Genomic DNA, 21,382 nt, shown 5'->3' with positions numbered 1-21,382 from the left:
GTCACAGCAATTACAGTCCGACAAACACAAACAGAAAAACATTCCCATGACAAAGTTCCCACAAACCTGAACAGGAAGTGATCGGCGCCATCTTGGTGATCCAGCGCAGCGCAAAGCGTCAGAACGATGGGAGAAATATATGTAAAGAAAATGTGATCTGTGTGGATCGACCCGTATGAGACGGAGAACGGAAACATGTCAGACGGTGTGAACGAGCTGCCTCTGACCTCCTACTGTGACACAGTTCACTGCTTAGTGAACAGGAAGAGTTTATCCAGCATGGAGGAGCTTCACAGCCTGAAATCCAGACAGTCAAAGTTTAAACGGATTTCTAGAGGACCTACGAACTCTTCGTGTCAAAAACGAGGTTCTGCTGACTGGCAGAGTGAGTACATGTAGTAACAAACACCTAGGCTACATGTCCGTGTTAGCTAGCAGATAAAAGCTACATTAGCTAGGCTAACGCTGCTAGTTCGGCAGTAAGTACTACAGGAAATATCACTGATGTTTATCTTAGTATTACACCGGCGGATAGAGTACTGAAAAACTGTAATTGATTAATAGTTGTAATATACTTCTATTATTCATAAGTTCATTAGGAACGAGGCGAGAGCTAGTTCTAAACTTCTGGCTTGTTTATTGTTGTCATAGCAACTGTCTACCAAGATGGCTGTCAGTTAGAATGTGACGTCACATGAGAACTGTTACATCAATGTTCTTTAGTTCAGTGTTTCTCAGGTCCATCCCCCCGCTGCTTGTTTTAGGTGTTTCCTTCTGCCACACCTGGATTGAATCTTTGATACTTTGGTATCAACTTGGTGGCTGCAGAAAACGTCATGGAATCATTTGGATCAGCTGTTCTGGTTTAGAGGCAAATCTAAAACATGCAGAGCAGCGGGGAACTACTGCTGTAGTTCATCAATCACATGAGGCAGAAAAGAACCGGACCGATCAGAGACGATCCTGGCAGCTGATTGGTTCACAGGGATTTCTAAGAATCTTTCTGCGGGGTTTGTTCTGCTCATTAGAGTCTGTTGGTTTTAGTCCAGTTGGTTCTGGTTCTGGTTCTGGTTCTGTTTCCGGCTCTGCAGCGTGTGGAGGAACCAGCCGAGCGGGCGGAGCGTTTAGGGAGCTTTTAACTCAATAACATAAAAACCCCATGGCAACCGGGCCTTTTTATTCCTCTGCACATTACCATGGAAACGGAGAGCCTCATTAGATTTCAGCCGCCGTTCCATCATATTAGGACAAAATGAGGAACTGGATGCAGCACCGGAGCATTGCAGCAGGTCCGAACGGACCGGCGGTTCGGTCAGAACCCGGATCCAGCATGGCGCTCGGCTGCTCCACAGGCTGTGGCTTCCTGCTGCAGAGGTTCGGATGAAACCCACCAGAACCCGTCTGGGTTCTGGTTCTTCTGGCCGCTGTGAGGCTCAACTTCTACAGAACAGAACTCTACTGGAAAATGGCCGACTACAGCTCCACCAAAACGCCGCATTTAGCCGCTCCGAGGTGGGCGGGGCTTGTTGCGCCACCACCGACGTCTCCTCTGATTGGCTGACAGAAGATGAGCTCTAGCGCCACCATGGCGCCACCAAATCCATGATTTTTATTGCTTATTCACATGATTTTGATTTCATTTCTTATTTAGTGAAATTGTTTTTTTCAGAATTAGCAGAACAAAGATTTGAGCATTAGAAGATGAGCCTCGGTTCTGGTCCAGCTCATGTTTCAGACTCTGAGCAGCAGTTTCAGGTTCAGAGTGGAGGAATGGAGCCGCCGCCGCCAGCAGGCAGCAGGCAGCCATGTTTACCCACAGAGGATGGAGACAGATTGAATATGTAACAGCAGCAGCAACTGGAATCCCATCAGACTGATTGCTTCAGACCAGCTGAGAGTCTGAGGTGAATTTCCTATTAGCCTCTGACTGCAGCACAGCGCCGCAGCGCCGAGGTAAACAGCTCTGACCGCAGCCGCCGCGCCATGATTGCCTGAAGTCGACCATCACAGCAGAGAAACGGCAGAAAGAAATTAGATCTCAAAGTGTCCCCAGTGAATTAAACAGTTTTCACAGTAAACTGAGTCACTACAATCTATTCACCAATAAATGTTTATTTTATATAAAGTATTGGTTTTTATTCTGAATTCATTAGAAGAATGAAGAACAATCTGACTAAATGGAATAAACATCGTCTGCAGTCTGAACCGTTACGGTGAAACCAGACACGATTAATCAACTGCTGCAGAACCGATCAGACAAACGGACAGTTTCATTCAACCTCACGTCTGGAAACCGTCTGAAGGGTCGGGTCAGAGGTCAGAGGTCAGCCTGAGCTCTGGGTTACAGCTGGAACAACTGAAGATGACTGTAGATCCACAACTCTAGATCCACAACTGTAGATCCACAACTGTAGATCCACAACTCTAGATCCACAACTCTAGATTGTTCTTTTATCTTTTCGGTCCAAAGATAAAAGCCTCAGTTTGGACTCATCCAGACATTTATCCGTTTATCTGTTCGGTGATTGGGTCGGTTTGGTTTCAGCTTCTAGGAACAACTATCTGGATTTATACAAATGAAGACATTTCTGCTGCAGGTAGGATACTGACTACCCATAACCAGCCTGTGCTCCGTCCCTTTAAGGGGATTTGATTGTAACTGCCAGGTAAATAAAACTTCCATCCTCTGCTCTCATTATGGCTGCTAGTCCAGCCGACCCGTTTGGGTCAGAACCACAGACAACACACAGCAAAGATCAGATTATATAACAGCCAAGTTTTACTTCACTAAACTTTACCATCATCAGTTAGAGCCTGCAGCGTCTGCCTTTGATGTAAACACAAGGAACCTCAAGACACACACACACACACACACACACACACACCCTCTCACACACGTCCTTATACTTCCATCTAATTCAGGACTTTGTTTTCACTTCCATTCATTTTAGTCAAATTATTTCTGCCAAACTCAGAAATGTTTTCTAACTGTAACTTTAATCAAAACTTACATGTACAACCGTGGTAGGACTGTGATTAATTAATCACATTTTAATCAAGAAATAATGACAAAATAAGCAACATTTTTATTTCAAATTCTCTTTTTTCTGCTAAATTATTGAATAAATATCAGCGATGAGTTCATATGTGAGTTTCTCTCATCGTTCATGGAGAAATCTGGACTGTGGACGCAAACATTAGCATTAGCTGCTACATGTTAGCATTAAGATGCTATTTTAGGTTAGCATAACTTCACTGCTAGGCTCACTGCTTTTAGCACAACATGAACACAACAACATTGTTTTCCAGCGTCCAATCAGATCGTTCAGAAGCAGAGATTACCAGAGGAGGCGCTCCGTCCTCCATGCTGTTAGCGGGATTAGCTTGTGCGTCAGATTTACGGCCGTACCAGAAACACTAATTCAAAAGTTCCGGCGCAGCGAGAATTTAAATTTTAATATTTCTGAACTGAATTGAAAACTGAAAAAAAAGTTGTGTAAAAATGTTTCAATATCAACTAAACCTTTTTCTGAAGGATCATTTTGTTTACAGATCTTCATAATTCATAATTGTTATTAATTCTGGATATTTAAAATGTCTGTGCTAAAAGTTTATTAGAATTTAAAGTTTGATCTTTGAAAATGTGCTGTTGCATTAAAATCATATTATTGGAAAATATCTCAAAATAACATTATTGTTTATCGCAATAATTTATGGGATGATTTTGTCGTTCAGTAACAGTTATTATGACTGGCCTGCTCTGTGTGAAGCACACACACACACACACACACACACACACACACACCTCGTGTTTCTCTGGAGTGAAGGATGAAACTGGCTGCAGCCTCTGAAGCGTCGCTGATCAATTAGAGATTTGTCTGGATGATTGGAGGTTTGGGAGGCAGAAGGATAAAGGAGGAAAATCTGCTGACCTAATTAGGGGAATTTAATTTCTCACTGACTCACTTTGACTCAGACCTTGATGAGGAAGATTTTGGGACAAACGGAGACGCCAGCTCGTCTCCGATGTGGAAAACCAGCAGAGAAAACATGGCGGGAATAAAAGCCGCTCGTTCCCAGAAACGGACGGGTTCTGAACTTTTGGTTTCTCCGGGTTTTATTCTCCGACCCGATTCTGTAAGTCTGACTGTAACGCAGCTGACAGCATGTTGGTTCAGCGCTGAGTCACTGATGGGCGGTTAGAGGCACGAAGCTGTGAGACGAGAGAGGAAATCCACTTCTAACATCGTTACATGACAGCAGCTCTGCAGTGAAACACCGGATAACATCTGATGGAGCTCCTCTGAAGCTGGGCTGTGAAGTTACACTGTGAAAAGGTTTTCACGGAAATAATATATTGATCCATTATGACGTCATACACTTCTCTCGAATAAACAGAAAGTCTTAAACTTTATTAGTTGCTCAGGAACATTAAAAGCGAATCAAACGTGAACAGGAAATGTTTCATCATTTCCTGTTTTTTTCTTTGTTCTGGTTTTGATTTCCATCCAAAAACATTTAAGTTACACTGTTTTTCCTCCAGTTGTCAACCTTCTGAAATCAAAAGCTAAATGAAACATGTGAACGTCAGAGACTCAGTCCGCTGATCAGGTCGGATTTTCTGTTTGTTTCTCTCGTTGAGCAGAAAGCCTCGCGCTGCCAGGTGGCTTTAATTGGACCGAGTATTTTTAAGGAGTATGTTTTCTTCTTCTGTTGTTAAATGTCGGCAGGGAGTGAAGCAGGAGTACAACAAGGTTGATGTGAGCTGACCGAGCAGCAGCTGCAGGAAACAACATCTAAAGACTGTAATTAGTGCAGGAGCACAAACACACTCGACCCGCTTCGTTTCCTCGTCTGTGAAGTGATTCGTTCGGAGAGAGGAAGTTTGAAACGCGGCGGTCAGTCAGGAGAAAAGATTTGTGCTTCTGAAACGGACAAGAAAATGATTTAATAGAAACCAGATTAAGTTTAATGCCTAAAAATGGTGAAAAATGTCAAACTAATGTGAAATTACTGTCAAGATTTTGTTGAGAAAAAAAAACAAGAGCAGGATTTTATTTTATGATACTTTGCTAAATTTATGTGTTCAGAAAAGTTAAAGCAACGAGTAAAATGCTAATAAAATAATTATTTAGTGAATTCATTGATTTAAGTTAAAATTGCCTATTTTATTTGTTTATTTATTTTGGTTATTTAAAATGTCTTCTAGTTCCACAGTTAAATGTTTATTTGAATGTGTTCTTGCATTATTAATTATTATTATTATTATTATTATTATTATTATACTAATATTACCATTTAAAAACAAAACAATATTTATCACAATAACTTCAGGATGATTTATTGTTGGTTATCAGCAGCAGATGGAACCGCAGCTCCGCCCTGCGCCACAGCTAATCAGTGCCACAGCAACGATGAGCCGTGAGAACGGTTCCTGTTCTCCTCTTTATGCCACAAAACATCCAGACATTCAAAATCAATGAACCACAACAACAAAACTGCTGGCCGCTGCGCAGCAGCAACTACAGCGGCGCTGCTGGGGGTCATGGAGGTTCTACCAGTTACCAGTCAGTCCAGACAGCAAAGCTAAATATTTAGTCTGAAGTTAAATATTTAGTCTGAAAGGTAAGTATTCAGCTTCATTTAGTTGCTTACTATGGCAAAAAAGTGGCTTCCCTTGTGACAGATAACCTAAAATTAACAGTTTTTACTTTTAATGTTTCCTAAAAGCAGCTCTCTGTTTGCTCTGCTGTGTTCAGATTTTAGCTGTTAGCTAAAGATGCGGCTGCTGGAAGAACAGCTAAACAGAAGAAACCTGACGGTTTCATCTGAAGTGTGATTCTTAAACGAGTCCAACCAGGAGGAAAATATGCACAGCTGACATCATTAGATCTATTAATGGCCGTCTTGACACCTGTCTGCGTGAAAGCACACCTGATTGGCTCAAACAGTCCGATCCGCTGAAGCTAACGCTGCGCCGCTAACCTGCGAAGACGCGGCAAAACGCCCGGCGACCCATGATGGTGTGATTGTTACACTTCTCTTAAATAGCAGCGCTCAACACTTAGGCTGAGAAATGAAGATCATTAGCACCAACAACACACACACACACACACAAACACACACACACACGACGCGCCTCCCTGCCGCCGGGAGGGAACCCTGGCGGAGGCGAGGAGGGAATCTACAGTGAGATTTTTCTCAGCTTCGCAGCGAATCACGAGGATTCCACCTGTGAGTCCGCAGCTAGCAAACTTCTGCATCAACATTTGTCTCTTTAAAAGCAATTTAAAAGTTTAAAAGTCTTTTTAAAAGCAGCTCTGCTAAATGTGACAAACTGAGCAGAAAGTTTTCTGAGATGGACGACAGCGTCTCCTGATCTGATGCTTGGCTGCGTTTCCATAACAATAAACTTTGTCAATATTCCACTAATTATAAGAAATACTATTTACAGCTGCAGTGTTTCCATTAAAAAGAAATGAAATTAAAATGACACATAAATAGGTTTGTTCTCTTGACAAATCATTAACAGACACCATGGTCCTCCTGCCACTTCCTGTTTTCTTCTCCAAGGTTTTCCTAACATCCTGTTATTGATCACGAGATTTAATTTGATTATCTGCATTTTGTTTTCATGCCTGGAAGGAAAGAATGGAGCCGTCATTCTACAGCATCATACCAGCAGAACCCGGTTCACTTCCTGTTTCCTGGAGATTCCCAGGATGGAAGCAACCTTCATGTTTCCATCGCTCTTCCTCAGCTCAGCCCTCCTCTTCCTCAGAACATGAAGGATCCTGTTGTGTCAAACGAGGCTGACCTTGAATCAGTGACCTTGAATCAGTGACCTTGGATCAGTGACCTTGGATTGGAGAGTGAAGGTCACCGCCTCTGGCTTGTTTTCTTGTTTCTGCAGATGGAGTTCTGGGCTCGTTTGTTTTTGTCTGTTCTGTTGTAACCTCTGGATTCTTGGTGAATAAATGAACTTTGGTGAATTGGAGGAACCAGATCTTCGGTTTTCCTGCCGCCTGCGTTCCTCAGACTCTGAGGTTCTGCAGAAATCTGGGGCAGAAAATGGTATTAAAGCCGAACAGGCGGAGGTGTGAAAGGCGCTTCCTCTTGGCTCCGCCCACCGTTTCCTGCTGTGGAGGATCATCAGGTGAAGCGGTGCAGCTGCACTTCCTGTGATGAAGAGTCCTCCAGCTGATTGGCTGAGCGTCTCTCAGCCGGTTCTGATGAAGATTGAATTAACCCGAGCAGCGAAGTGTTGGATTGGAACCGTCCACTTCACTCTGCAGAACATTTTACTGAAACGATTCGACCCAAAAACGTCTGGAGAGATCGGACCGGGACCCGGGCAGAGCAGAACCAACGGAACCAGAAGAGTCCAAAACGTCTGTTTCAGCTAGCGCATGTTTTATCACAGCATCAACTGCAGCACAAAAACACCAAATATTACCAAATATTCTGCTGCAAAAATCTGATTCCACTGGAAACGAGACAAAAGAGAAAAGATTGTTTTAATAATCTAATAATTCCTTCAGATTGATCAACAATTCCACTTCCACTGGTGAATTATTTCACTTATAATATGAAAAACTGTGTTGCTATAAGAGAAATGACCTGAAAATACAAATGATTATTTCACAGCTGGACTTCTTCTGTGGTTTCAAGATGGTTTTCTTCTCACCTAAAAGGAGTTTCACTGAAAAAAATCAGATTTTAATCTAAGAATCAGAAAAGTTTAAACTGTTGATGTGAATCCTAAAAACCGGCCAAACAGTTTACAACTTCTGCAATAAGGAAGAAACAGAAATTATTTTCATATTCATGTTGACATAAAACTCAAAGTAAAAAATCTCACTCCAACCGTTAGAAACTTTTCTCCTCTTCAGTGAAACCAGTTTCTGCCATGAAGCTGTGAAGTCGGATCTCACAGTCCGACTCACCTTTGACCTCCCGTTGCCACTCAGGTGTCTGCAGGAAGCAGTTAGTTATTAGCTTCTGTTAGCTAGCAGAGGAAGAGGAGGAAGGAGGAAGATCCAGCATCAGGATCTCCTGGTTTATCTTCTCATCCCTCTTTATCTGCTGCAGGATAAAGAACCAGATCATCTAGATGCTGAAGCCGTCCAGATTATTTTAATCTGCTCAGATTTCATCCTGATAACGACAGGAAGGCGTCCGCATCCAGAGGATCCACTTCCTGTCCTGAAGCCTGAAGCAGCTGCAGCTCAGAACCTCCAGAATCCAGCAGACGGCTGCTGACGCGACGCAGGGCCGGAAACACGGCCAGTTAGCCATGACGGGCTCTAGGGCCCCGGGGGGCCAACTCTGATATAACAAACTCTGCACCTTACCAGAGGCACCAAACTTCCGTGCTAGTTAGCTAGTTAGCCACCTCTACTTCCTGTTTATTCCAGCCATGCGCAGCATCAACATTTGATGACATCACGGTTAGCGTAACCTGTCTGATTCGCTCCAAACCAGGAAATGGAAACATAACTGATTGGCTTTTTCTTCTTTGCTCAAAATTAGCATAAAATCTGGATGGAAGCTAAATGTCACGCAAACTTTTAAAAAGTTTAAAAAGAAAAGTGAATTAGACCTTCCTCACTGACAGCTCCTCTTCCTCTCCATGCTGTCAGTCAAAACAACAGATTCACTTTCACAGGTGGAGCGTTGCAGTTCTCCCGATACTCAACTACTAGGAAATATTTTGTTTTATTTCTCATGAAATGAAGATGGAAAAAAATGAAAGAAGGAGATGAGAGGATAAAAAAACCAGAACTACAAGTCTGCTTCTACACCTACCAGGAGGAACCAGGAGGAACCAGGAGGAACCAGGAGAAACCAGGAGGAACCAGGAGGAACCAGGAGGAACCAGGAGAAACCAGGAGGAACCAGGAGGAACCAGGAGAAACCAGGAGGAACCATGGCAACAGACAACATGTTTTAGTGAAAACTGCAGCCAAACGTAAAGCGCATCTGAATCTAAAGATTTACAATTAATCTGCCATAAAACATCCAGATTATTAATGTTTTCTTCTCAAAACATTTATCTGTAAAATTAGAGATTCAGGAAGAGAAAAACTTGCTTCATGTTCCCAGCAGTTAATAAAACCAAGTATGAAAACTGAAAGCTCTACAGCCATGTTTACAGGAAGGTTTTTGTTTTAGGAAAAACCAGGAAGAAGATCTTCTGTGTCAGCATTCATGGCCTACATTTCCCCAGTCGCTACGGCGTGTGTGTGTGTGTGTGTGTGTGCGCGCGTGTGTGTGTGTGTGTGTGTGTGTGTGTGTGATGTTAAACACTGCCCAAAAGCAGTCATCCACATCCTTAATAAGCTTGTAACCAATTTTCTGGTCAGTGGTCAGGGAACGTGGTGTTCGCCTGTTTCCTTCACCTCCGACTGAGTGAAACAAAGTGTGCAGCTGGAATCCCAGAACCGCTAAAAACCGGAACAAAAACCTGCAGTTCAGAATCAGCCGCGTGTTTCAGGCTGATCTATGTGTGTAGCTCTATCTGAGCGCTGATCTGTTCTGCTTTATGTTCTCAGTGCAAAAATTCATAAAGGATGAGACGAGCAGGATGACACGACGCCGTTTGCTTCAGCCGGGGGCTGACTGCCGGGCGGGGGCCGGCGGGCGGGGGCCGACCCCTAACTACAACTATCTGTAGTCTAATAAGCTGTAAATAACAATAACATGTGAACAAACTTTATTTCAGACCATTTATTTACTGATATCACATCCTGGCCATTGTTTCAATAGCAATAGCATTGTAGCTTCTGCTAATGTCGGCGCTGTGAGCTAGCTGTTAGCGCTGAGAGCTAGCTGTTAGCGTTGTAAGCTAGCTGTTAGCGTTGTGAGCTAGCTGTTAGCGTTGTGAGCTAGCTGTTAGCCAGGCTTTTATAAGTTTTATTATGTAAACAGTTTTTCTGTATTCTTCTTAAGACTTGAACCGTTTGATGGAGTGATGTTCTTGGTGCTAGCACAGCTAACTCGCTAACTCAGTTGAGGCTTTGTTTACAAGCTGAGTTTGTTCCTGTTGTGGCTCCAACTTGTCTGACCGAAACCTGCTGTTCACGTCTTTTCATTGATTTGGGAATAAAAAGTTTCTGGAACGTTAGATAATCATGTTCTGATATGAAACTACAAAAATGGCCGAAGTTTCTGCGACCTGTAAGTGAGGCGGGTTGCTCTCAGGTCAGGGGTCAAAGTGGAGCCTGAGGAGCTACAAAAACCAGGAATTCAGACCAAAACATTGAGGTTCAGCTTTAAATAGGCCACAAAGGATGATTGAAATGTAAAAGAAGAATTCTGTTTCCTTTAAGGTTCTGGAACGGCCCGGTCCAACCTGCTGGTCCCAACAGGAGGAGAGTCCACCGTCCATCAGCAGCTTGTTTACGTCTACAAAATGTTTGTGTTTCTGGTGAAGCTGTGAACGAACAGCAGGCTGAAGGTTTAGTTCAAGTTAAGAACTTTATGTTTTCAGAACTGAAGGGAGTTTTGAACCCAAACCCTGAAATGACTGCAGCTCAGAGCTTTTGCTTTTCAGTTTTGGCTTTAATAATCTCATCGCCATAGCAACATGATTTCGTTAAGTGGTTAGAAACCAGGAAGGCCTAATCTGAGTCCAACACGTCAAATTACAGATTATTCATCTCATGGTGTCGCTTCGCTCACGTTCATCTGAGCCTCCTGTTTCCCAGAATCCTCCTCTGCTATTGTAGAAAATAAAAGGAGTTACCGTGGCGACGTCACCGTGGCGACGACACGATGCAGCACGTTTATAAAAGCAAGGCAAGGAAATAATAGTAACAATAATGATGAAGGCAGGAGGAGGAATGCCAGCAGTGTGAGGTCCAGTCTGGGTTTAATGGTGGCACCGAGACAGCTGATGACCTCTGACCTCTGACCTCCCTCAGGTCCAGGAGAGAAGCTACAAAACATGGTAGGCACTGTGAAGACTTTAACTACAAAAGTGAGTAAAAAGTCCCAGAACCGGTTTGATCCGAGGCAGAACCGTCCGGACCGCTCCACTTCCTGTCTGAGCACCAGAACCGGTTCTGGATGTTTGGGTCGGCCAGTGCGCCACCAATTTAAATAAATCTCCACAGCCGCCCCTGAACGTCCTCAGAGTCTGTGCCGTCCCGGGGTCAAAGGTCGCCGCTCTGCGGCTCGGGTCGGGCGTCCTGCGTGCGGCTGCGGCCCAGTCGGGGGAAACGGGACGAGGTTCTGGACCGGGGCGTCTTGGAGCCGCCTTCGTTCCCCTGGAGGGCGTCTCTGCAGGACGGAGACAGAGGAGGGACATGTTAGCTCCGACCAATGAAAACAGACCGCCAGTGATGTCATCGTCCATCAGGCTGCTGATTGGCTGACTGGGTCAAACAGGAAGTCCATTGTTCTGGACTGCAGAAAGGGCCGGCAGGCCTTTAAGTGATCACAGGTTGCCATGGTTACGCATAGTTATCTCACTGTTTTAACGTTAGCCAGCATGCTGTTAGCATACCACAACTGAGTTATAAAATAAGTTCTGCTGCCAAACCGACGTAAAGAATTGGAAACATTTTAAAACCAAAACGAGTCAGAAGATGATAAATGAAGAGAAAATGTGAAATCAGAAAGAACATCAGTATTTATATTTATTATTTACACAGAAAGTTGAAGAACCTTGACATATTTTGGTCCCGTTAGCAGCCAGTTTAAAAATAAAGGACAGTTTTCAAAGAGTTTCTGTTTTTACAGAAAAATCTCCCAAATTTCACATCTGAAAGTCACATGTGAAACCATGAAGCACAAGAAACATTTAGTTTTTAAAACTAAAAATTAAAGTAAATCATTTTATAATGAATAGAAGAATTATGTTTGTTTTCTCTGACCAGGCCGACTGATGATCCATCTATAATGTTAATTATTCTTCCACAAAACAGATGAATTATTGATGAAAACATTTATTACGATTAGAACCGTTAACCGTCCAGAACCAACCGGATCTGTGAAGCTTCTTTTGTTGTTTTTGGTAATTAAATGTTAACTTTCTTTTTGCATTAAATGTTTCTGTCATCAGAAGATTAAATCTGCTCTCCATCCAAGCAGGACGAAAACGTTTTCAGTTTATTAATAATAAATAAATCAGATCTGTGGAACCTGCAGCTTGTTCCATGTTTCAGAAATCTAAATGTGAAACTGATTTATTTAGAAACAGCAGATGCATCCTGAAATAATCAAAGCTCAATATATTTGCTAATAGTTTCAATCCAGAACAGCTTTCAGTATTTTAGTCATTTAGATTTTAGTGTTTAATAAAATCTTGGTGTGAATCTGATGAGAGGAAGTGAATTATCTCCCCATCAGAGTCTGGGCTCCATGACGGCCCGCACTTTTCCCATCACTCTGAGGGAAACTAATTTTGTCCAGCCGGTGACATCACTGGCCCGGTTGCCAGGGCAACCATCCTGAAAACACGCGGTTGGCTGATCCCCGAGGCTGATAGGGATGAGGATGAGCGAGAGGCGCCGGTCAGACGGAGGAAATGAAACGCTTCCTCTGTCGACCTGATTCCATCCCAACCTGGCAACCCGAGGCGAAGAGCCGCTAACGCTAATGCTAACACTCTGAGGGTGAGCGGCGCCAAAGCACCGTCAGCCGGACATCTGGGTCCGGACCCGGTCCAGGGGGTTCGGTCGGCCTCGCTCAATTGGACTAAAAATAAAACTCTGCCCTCTGATTGGCTGAAGGCGGCGACATTTGGGCCAATGATCTGCGAGAAACGCAGAGTTTAACTGACCAGGGCCTGAGTGTGTATTAGTGTGTTAGTGTGTGTGTATTGGTGTGTATGTTAGTGTGTGTTGGGGTGTGTTGGGGTGGAGATGTTGCTCATTACAGTGAATTTGAATCACTTTCCTCTGGATCAGAAGAGGCTCTTCCTCCCCATCCGACCGGCACCAGGCTGGTTCTGTTAGACCCGGTCCAAACAGGTCCAAACGGGTCCAAACATGGCTGCAGCGAGGCACTACATCATCAGAACTGCTCCTGAACTGCAGAGCAGAACCTGCTAGCCGCCTGGTTTTTTTCAGCTCAAACTGGGAAATGTGTGGGATTAATTGAGTTTATGGGTTTTTCTCAGTGTGTTGGTTCCCCATTTGGATATTTTATTGATTTGTGCAGGATAATAACTTTCCCCAGCACTGTTGGAATATTAATAACGTGAATGCTGAGGAAGCTAATTAGAGTAAACAGCTACATAAATGCTCGCATAAATCAAAATGAGTGTGGAGGAGCAAAAAGCCGAGCGGTAAACGGTTATTGGGTCTCCAGAAGAAACTTTCCTTCCCAAACATGAACTGATGGTTTCCTCAGATGGAGACTGAAGTCTGGAGACGAGACGCGGCGGATCCATCAGGTGGAGCTGCATGCTAACTGATAGCATTTAGCATGAGTGTATTGCTAACTGATAGCATTTAGCATCACATTTGGCATGAATGAGATGCTAACAGAGTCGCTGAGATCAGAGTGTAAAACTGGTCGTCCACTGAAATGGACATGAAATATTTCAGGGTTTAAACCAATAAAAACTATTTTATAATTTGAATTTTATTGGTTGATGCTTTAGACAGAAAGCAGAATAAAACTTTTATTTATTCATTTTTCTGAAGTTTGAGCTCTAAAAGCACAAACAGTTAATCAGCAGAGCTATTGTTTATTAATTTACTAATTAAATCATTAATTAGTTGCACACAGGAAGTCTGTCTGTCTGTCTGTCTGTCTGTAACTTCTACTCTCCTTTACTCCTTCACTGCCTCTTATTAAATATAAATAATGAGCATCTATAATTGCTTTTATGAGATTATAGCCAACTGAACGTGGCCTAGTCAAAGTCTTGCGCCCTTGTTGTTGCATTTAGGAGTGGATGGTAATTGAACCTGCAACCCTCACTGTCCCCTGGAGCTTTGATGATTCAGATTTTAAATTTAATAATCCTGGGTAACCAATAATTTATGCTATGAAAGCAAACACTGACATCCATCTGAGAGCTTTAATTATGAACCACTTTGTGTCAAATTTGACCCGAGTGAACCATCTGAGCGCTCATCCTATCTCTGCTGACAGCAGGTCAGGCTGCAAGGCTTCGCTTCATTTATCTTCTCTCTTCAACTCCACAGAAATCACTAATTATGAGCATTATGCAGCGTGTCGCATTATCATTACTAAGGAACAACACCAAACCTCTGCTCAACTTCTCCTCTTCTTGTTTGGTGTCTGGGAATAACCCTCCAAACGGCTCAATGTGTTGCCATGGTTACCACAGCGCTCCAGTTCCTCATTCATAGTTCCTAGAATGAATTTAATGAGCTGCTTCTAAAATCGCAGATCTACAAACTCATCGTACCACATTGTTGGTGTGAGTCGAGTTTTCAAGACAGAAAAACTTACAGCTGACCGCAGACCGAGGCTCATAATTATTCATACCACCTGCAGGGTCACATGTCAAACAGTTTTCATTCAACTAATACGGCTATGTCGGGCAGGAAGCGATTAGCATTAGCTTCATGTTGATATAGCGCAATAACATTAACTTCGGCTAAACACCATGTTGAAATAGCATATTAGCATTAGCTTCGGCTAAACACCATGTTGATATAGCATATTAGCATTAGCTTCGGCTAAACACCATGTTGATATAGCATATTAGCATTAGCTTCGGCTAAACACCATGTTGATATAGCATATTAGCATTAGCTTCGGCTAAACACCATGTTGATATAGCATATTAGCGTTAACAGAGTCACCATGTTGATATAGCATATTAGCATTAGCTTCGGCTAAACACCATGTTGATATAGCATATTAGCATTAGCTTCGGCTAAACACCATGTTGATATAGCATATTAGCATTAGCTTCAGCTAAACACCATGTTGATATAGCATATTAGCATTAGCTTCAGCTAAACACCATGTTGATATAGCATATTAGCGTTAACAGAGTCAATGTTAGTAATTAGCGCTTTAGTAAGTTAGTAAGGCTAACTAAAAGTTCTACTGAAAGAGTGATTTATTTCGGCAATGCTTCCAAATGTTTTATAAAAAGTTTTAATGATTTTTGATGAGTTATGAAAAACTAATAAAAACAACCCTGATCCTTATTTTTATGGTTTCATTATTTAGTGATTCTCCTCACGGCTGATTTCTTACCAGAAACAAACTGATTTAAAATCCAAATGTTTTATCTGTGTAAATTATTTACATGCTTATTAAAGGTTTTGTGGCTCCAGTGGCTTTTATTTACTGTATTTAATGAAAATGTTTCTGAACTGACAGAGGTTTAAATTTATGTCCTGGCATCAGAGCATCTGAATCCGTTCTGAAGTTTCTGTAGCGTTAGCAACAAACCGGCGGCGAATGATGGCGGGCGGCATGCGGGGCGTTTGGCAGGCGGCCTCAGAGCGCTAACGCCCCGCCGGTGCGCCGCTGCATTCAGCCGGCGTCTCCAGGGAGGAAGTGACATTCAGGGCAGACGGGTGGCACATCACGTCCGCCGACTGATCGCTAAGTGGAAACAGATGTGGAATATGGACAGAAAATGACAGAAGGTTTGGATCGCTCAGTAGGTGGGCAGCCAAAGCTGCAGACACTTTGCTGCATGAGAGTGACTGAGAAACGAGGAACTTTTATTATTTATGTGTGAAAAACCTTCAGTTTGTCTGGAGGAGGTTTGACATTAATCCTGTGTGTAAGAGTGGAGCAGCTGGGACAGCTGAGTCTTTGTGAATGTATGCTAGATTAAACTGGATAATAAAGCTACCCTAAACTGACAGCCAGTCATTTCTCTTTATCTTTAAATATGAAATCACAGCATTACTGCTTTACTGATTCTGTTTTTTCTCCTTTAAACATTGGACATTTCACATCATCAAACATTTTAATCTCAGGGAAAGAACCTGAGTTTCTAATGTTGATTTGTTTCATGAGGGAGCTAATGATGTTGTCTTCAGCTTGCTTTTTTGATTCAGAAACATTCACAGAAAACACTGCTCTTTCAAACAGAAAATGAAACACTAATGTGTTTTTACACAGCTTGTTTCAATCAAAAATGTTGCCTTCTGTTGTTATAAAATGCTACATATATCCAATATGACTGAAAAGAAATTCACTTCCTGATTTAACACCTTATAATTGGGCCTCTGTCTCTTTAAATCTCCTGCTGTTTCTGAAGCTCCACCTCCAAGCTCCAACAGCTCCCTAATGCTTTCTATCTGGGGCTCTGAAGCAGTCTGGGGCTATTGATGGTGGCTAGTCTGATGGGGAGAGTTGGGTGAGAGCCTAGCAGGAGGTCAAACATGACCAACAGAATCAAAGCAAAACTGCAGGTTTGATTTTATAACATGACAGAAAGATTCAAAGATTGTTTGATGCCTTTAATGAAAACAGAAACCAACATGGCGGCCGCTGCTTGTGACCAACATGGCGGCCGCTGCTTGTCACCAACATGGCGGCCGCTGCTTGTGACCAACATGGCGGCCGCTGCTTGTGACCAACATGGCGGCCACTGCCTGTCACCAACATGGCGGCCGCTGCCTGTGACCAACATGGCGGCCGCTGCCTGTGACCAACATGGCGGCCGCTGCCTGTGACCAACATGGCGGCCGCTGCCTGTGACCAACATGGCGGTGTAGTTCCACTTACTGGCAGAACGGCAGCAGAGCCAGCAGCGTCTCTTTGGTGGGGCGGGCGGTGAACTCTGGCAGCGCCTGGATCAGCTTGTTCATCACCGTGCGCAGGTAGCCCTGCAGCTGCTTCCTCCGCTCCTCCACGAACTTAGCATCCTGCAGGCAGAGAGACGATGAGAGGAGGAAGGAATCTTCTACACCTGCAGAATCAGATCCACAGTAAGACTACAGGCCAAGGACTCTACCAACGGTCCAAAACGTGAAGAATATTTGGGTTTATTCAGCCTCACAGAGAGGAAGACATTGTTGTCACATCTTCATCATTTATACATTTATAAATGTCACAGTTCCAAACTAAATGTTTAATCAAAAGCTAATTATTTAGCTCCAAATTAAAAATAATTCCCCAAACTGAACATTTAATTTCCAAACAAATAAATAATTTAACCAAAATATTAAGCTCAAACTAAACATTTAGCTACCAAGCTAATTATTTAGTTAGCATGCTAGGTAGTTTATTAAATATTTATATTTTAAGCTAAATATAACTAATTATTTAGCTTTTATTTTTATAGTCTACTTCCACTTATCACTAAACAAATTAGCATATTAGCTAAATATTTAGTCAGCAAACTAAATTACAATGAAAAATAAATATTTACTTTGGAAATAAGCATTTAATTAAACTAAATATTTAATTTGGAGTTAAATATTTAGTCTCCAAACTAAATATTTAGTGTGAAACTATGAAATTTATAAATTAACAAGGACAAAACCCCCATGTTTCTTTGTCAGACTAAATAAACTAAATTATTGTTGTTAATTTTCGTTGCCCATGCTGAGAGCCTCTTCCTCTGAGCCACATGGCCGCAGTTAGCCTGGCTAATCAGCGTCCAGCACGGCTCAAACAAAGCCTGAGCAACCCTCCATGTTGCAGCTGGGAGCGCGGCGTCGCAACATCGGCACGCGGCGTCGGCACGGCAACAACCTGTTTTAAAAACTGCTCTGCTTCTGATCCCTCAGCAGGTCGATTCGATCAGTTCTGCTCGAAACACAGCCGAGCTGCTCACTTTATTCTGAACTGCAACAAATAATGAGGCTGAAGGAGAGAAAACGAAACGAAAACTGAAGGTCAGAATTATTTACTAATAAACCATTTAAAGGAGAGGAGAGAAAAACTGCAGCTGAAAAATGAATCGACTTTCACCTGATCTGCCTAAAACCGTTTCTCTGCATCGTTCAGGCTGAATGTTTTCAACCTGGAGCTGGTACCAACACGACCCGGTTCACCTACTGGAGCAACTTTAACTGGTTCTGCCCCAGTTCCACCCGACCAGAACCGACTCCGCCAGCAGATCCAGCGCAGCTCTTCCTGCTTGGTAAAAGCTGAACTGTGCGGAGAACAAGTGATTCAGCTGACAGCGGAACGCGCTCGCTGATCGGTCCGCGATCAAGAATGAAAGAACGAAAGATTAAAGAAACAAAGAAAGAGAAAAGACAGGAAGAGTAATGAGTAAAATAAAAATAGAAATAGTGAAAGAAAGACAGAAACAAAGAAAAACAAAAAAGACAAAGAAAGATGGATAGAAAGGCTGGAAGAAATAAAGAGACAAAGACGGAAAAATGAAAACAGAAACATTTGGATCATGAAATGGGGAATTCTCCTTTTGACAATTGTCCGGACCTGGAAAACCCTTAAATTCCAGGATTTTCCAGGAGGTGACAGAACGCCTGGGTCTGTGGGAATCACTGCGTCCAAACGAAGCCGTGAAACGACAGGAACTTCTGCCACAGAGAGTCGCCAAACGTCTCTCCAACATGGCCGCCCCTCATGGGCAGCCGCAGCGGAGCCTGAGCAGAAGAGCCGCCGTACAGAGGAGAGATGCATGCTGGGCCAGCAGGAGGGGAAAATGGCCGCCTTCACGCTGCATCAACACAATGAGAGACGCTTTCACACTGCAGCAGTAATGAGACTAATGAAAGTTGTGACAGATTCCTCCTGGAGACGCAGACGAGGCCAGTTGTTTGACACAGAGGGAAATATTATGACAGCTGAATATTTCCTCCCACACTTTGGGATCAGAAGATATTTCCTTGTTGCTGCTTTAAACATCAACAACTTCTGAGGGGTCGGATACACAACAACTCCAGGCCCATCCTTTCACATGCTTCCCTTCTCCACCACGAGAGTCAAACGGCTGAATTTCCCCTTCAACTCTGCAGAAACCCGAAATAAACCCCCTGATGGTCCGGTCGACCCGATTCTACTGGAACCAGAACATCTGCTTCACCTGCAGCTGCTGTGGTTCAAACCAACCTGTTCCCCTCCTGGCCTGTGGGGGCGCTGCACCAACAACCACTGAAGGAAACCACACAAAAACCTCTGAAGACACTGAGAGCAACTTCCTTCTTCACCAGATGGAAACAAGATGGAGGCGTCAGATTTTAGTGTTGGAGGATTTCTCTTTAGTCTTTGGCTGAAGACCAGGAGACATTTCTGCTGCTAGCGCTAGGCTAGCATGTTAGCTTTGGTTGGATTTACCCAGAATGCTCTGTAGTTCACTTCCTGCTTTTGGAGCGGTCTCTGGTCCGCTTGGCGTTCACATTCAAACTGAACCAGAGTTCATTTCAACCGAAAACAGACTGAGGTTTGGAGGACCAGAGGTCAGAGGTCAATAAGCGTTTACACCTCACCAACAGACCAGAGTTTAGAGAGAAACGGACTGGAGTCGGGTTAAAGTGGATTGGACTGGGCTGGTGCGAATGCGTCCAAAGTACCAGCCTTGTTTCTGAGTTCGGATCCGTTTGGACAGCAGACCAGTGGAAATGAAGAGCTGCAGAGTCTGGCTCTGCTGTTAGCTTCCTTTCTGTTAGCCTTGCTTTCATCAATTACAAATAGACTCTTTGAGAATCTAAAAGTGACTTTGATACACATGCACATGTAAACACACACACACGCCAGCAGGGGCTTTTATATTTTATTTCCAGCTAATGATGAAGAAATGTTAATGCTGGATTGCATTCTGGCTCTGATATTTGACTGCGAGACCTTCAAAGACTTTTTTAACGGCACCATGAATATCTGCTCAGCTGCACTTCGCTCTGCTGAGGATGAAACACACCAGCTGTCAGTGGTGATCAGGTAGCAGGGGAAATGAGCAAGCACACACACACACACACACACACACTCTGCTAACTGTATTACATGCCAAGGACTTTCAGTTTCATGCCTGTTAACATGCGCTCCCATGCAGAGACGCTTTCTGAAGCAGACTGACAGCTCAGTGAGGAGCAGCTGCAGCGGTGCTGTGATGGAGGGAAACTTCTGCTTCTCTGCTACCTGAACGACTTGCTGCTCACAGGCGCCCGTCACATTCCTCAGATTGATGCAGAACATGACGGCAGCCATTCACCGGGGTTTTGTTTTCGTCAGAATTATTATTTTTATTCATTTATTTTCATCTATTTCCATAAGGCATTGGTTTAACTTCCCAGCAGGATCTTTAATTGATGGGAGGGTTCTGCCACTTCATGAAGATTTCTCCAGAACATCCCAAGGATTCTCCAGGAGCAGATGGTCAATTTAGTCATTTTCATTAGTTAATTACAGACTTTAATACACAAAAAGATTTAGATTAAACATTTTTTAACAGAGGAATGTCCTTAGTGGAACCTTTGTATTTGCGTGTTTCTGGTACGCCCATAAATCTGACGCACAAGCGACTTCTGCTTCTGCCATTTAAAGTAATAAACTGCATTTCATTTTCATTCAGCTGAATTAATATTCAGCCTAAACCAGCTGAACAATCAAGCAGACGAATGCGTCAAAGTTTTTCTCCACAATGATTCAAAACCCACTGAGGATCCAAAAACTGATGCAAACATTTAAACTCTGATTCACCAGCTGCCCTGAATGCATCGTCTTTGTCCCGGTCCAAATCGATGAGTCAGCTGACTGAGCAGTGGGACTGCTGCAGAGGTTGTTAGCATGAGGTTGTTAGCATTACGTTGTTATTGTAAGGTTGTTAGCATGAGGTTGTTATTGTAAGGTTGTTAGCATGACGTTGTTAGCATGAGGTTGTTATCGTAAGGTTGTTAGCATGAGGTTGTTATCGTAAGGTTGTTAGCATGAGGTTGTTAGCATGAGGTTGTTATTGTAAGGTTGCTAGCATGACGTTGTTAGCATGAGGTTGTTATCATGAGGTTGTTAGCATGAGGTTGTTATTGTAAGGTTGTTAGCATGACGTTGTTAGCATGAGGTTGTTAGCATGAGGTTGTTAGCATGCTGGTCTGGAATTACAAGCTCCACTTCAGCCAAAGTTTTGAGAACGGGGAACGTTTCTCCCACTGAAGTGACATAAAGACGGTGTTTCCTGATCAGCCTTCACTTCCCAGAGCAGAGTTTTAGCTCCAAAGCCGCCATATTAACTCTTCGCTGCGGCGTCCTCACGCATCGCCTGATCATTCAGTCGTTTCCATTTCAGAGACGAAGCTGCGAAGTGAATCTTGGTTTCTTATTTAGTGACCTGAACTCTGCGTTAAAATGTCTCACCAAGTGGTGAGGGGTGTAAAAAGTAAAGAGCGCCTTAAGATTTTTCTGTCTGTGTTTTTTTTTAAAAATGGTCAAAGATGGAAAATCTTTAATGCGACCTCCGACCCGGAGTGCAGATATCAATACAGATGTTTTTGGATATCTTTGTTCATTTTTCCCACAT

At 43.2% G+C, this 21,382-nt stretch overlaps 1 protein-coding gene and 1 long non-coding RNA gene across 2 annotated transcripts in view; one reads left to right on the top strand and one right to left on the bottom strand.

The window, feature by feature from the left end:
• Positions 1–329: 329 nt before the first annotated feature.
• LOC122823001 lies at positions 330–6,997 on the top strand. The gene is made up of 4 exons (XR_006369264.1): positions 330–385; positions 4,731–4,898; positions 5,361–5,625; positions 6,646–6,997. It is a non-coding gene; the product is annotated as an uncharacterized LOC122823001 (long non-coding RNA).
• Positions 6,998–10,542: 3,545 nt separating this feature from the next.
• Positions 10,543–21,382, bottom strand: part of snx29 (sorting nexin 29) — a 92,450-nt gene continuing 81,610 nt past the window's right edge. Inside the window, exons 20-21 of the mRNA XM_044102185.1 lie at positions 16,684–16,823; positions 10,543–11,283 (exon numbers count right to left, since the gene is read on the bottom strand). Coding sequence (XP_043958120.1) covers positions 11,157–11,283; positions 16,684–16,823 — 267 coding nt within the window. The 3' untranslated portion in view covers positions 10,543–11,156. The remainder of the gene's footprint in view (positions 11,284–16,683; positions 16,824–21,382) is intronic.

The sequence above is a fragment of the Gambusia affinis genome, linkage group LG20 (genome assembly GCF_019740435.1).
Source record: "Gambusia affinis linkage group LG20, SWU_Gaff_1.0, whole genome shotgun sequence".
Lineage (NCBI taxonomy): Eukaryota > Metazoa > Chordata > Actinopteri > Cyprinodontiformes > Poeciliidae > Gambusia > Gambusia affinis.
This window is presented reverse-complemented; position numbering and strand designations above follow the sequence as displayed.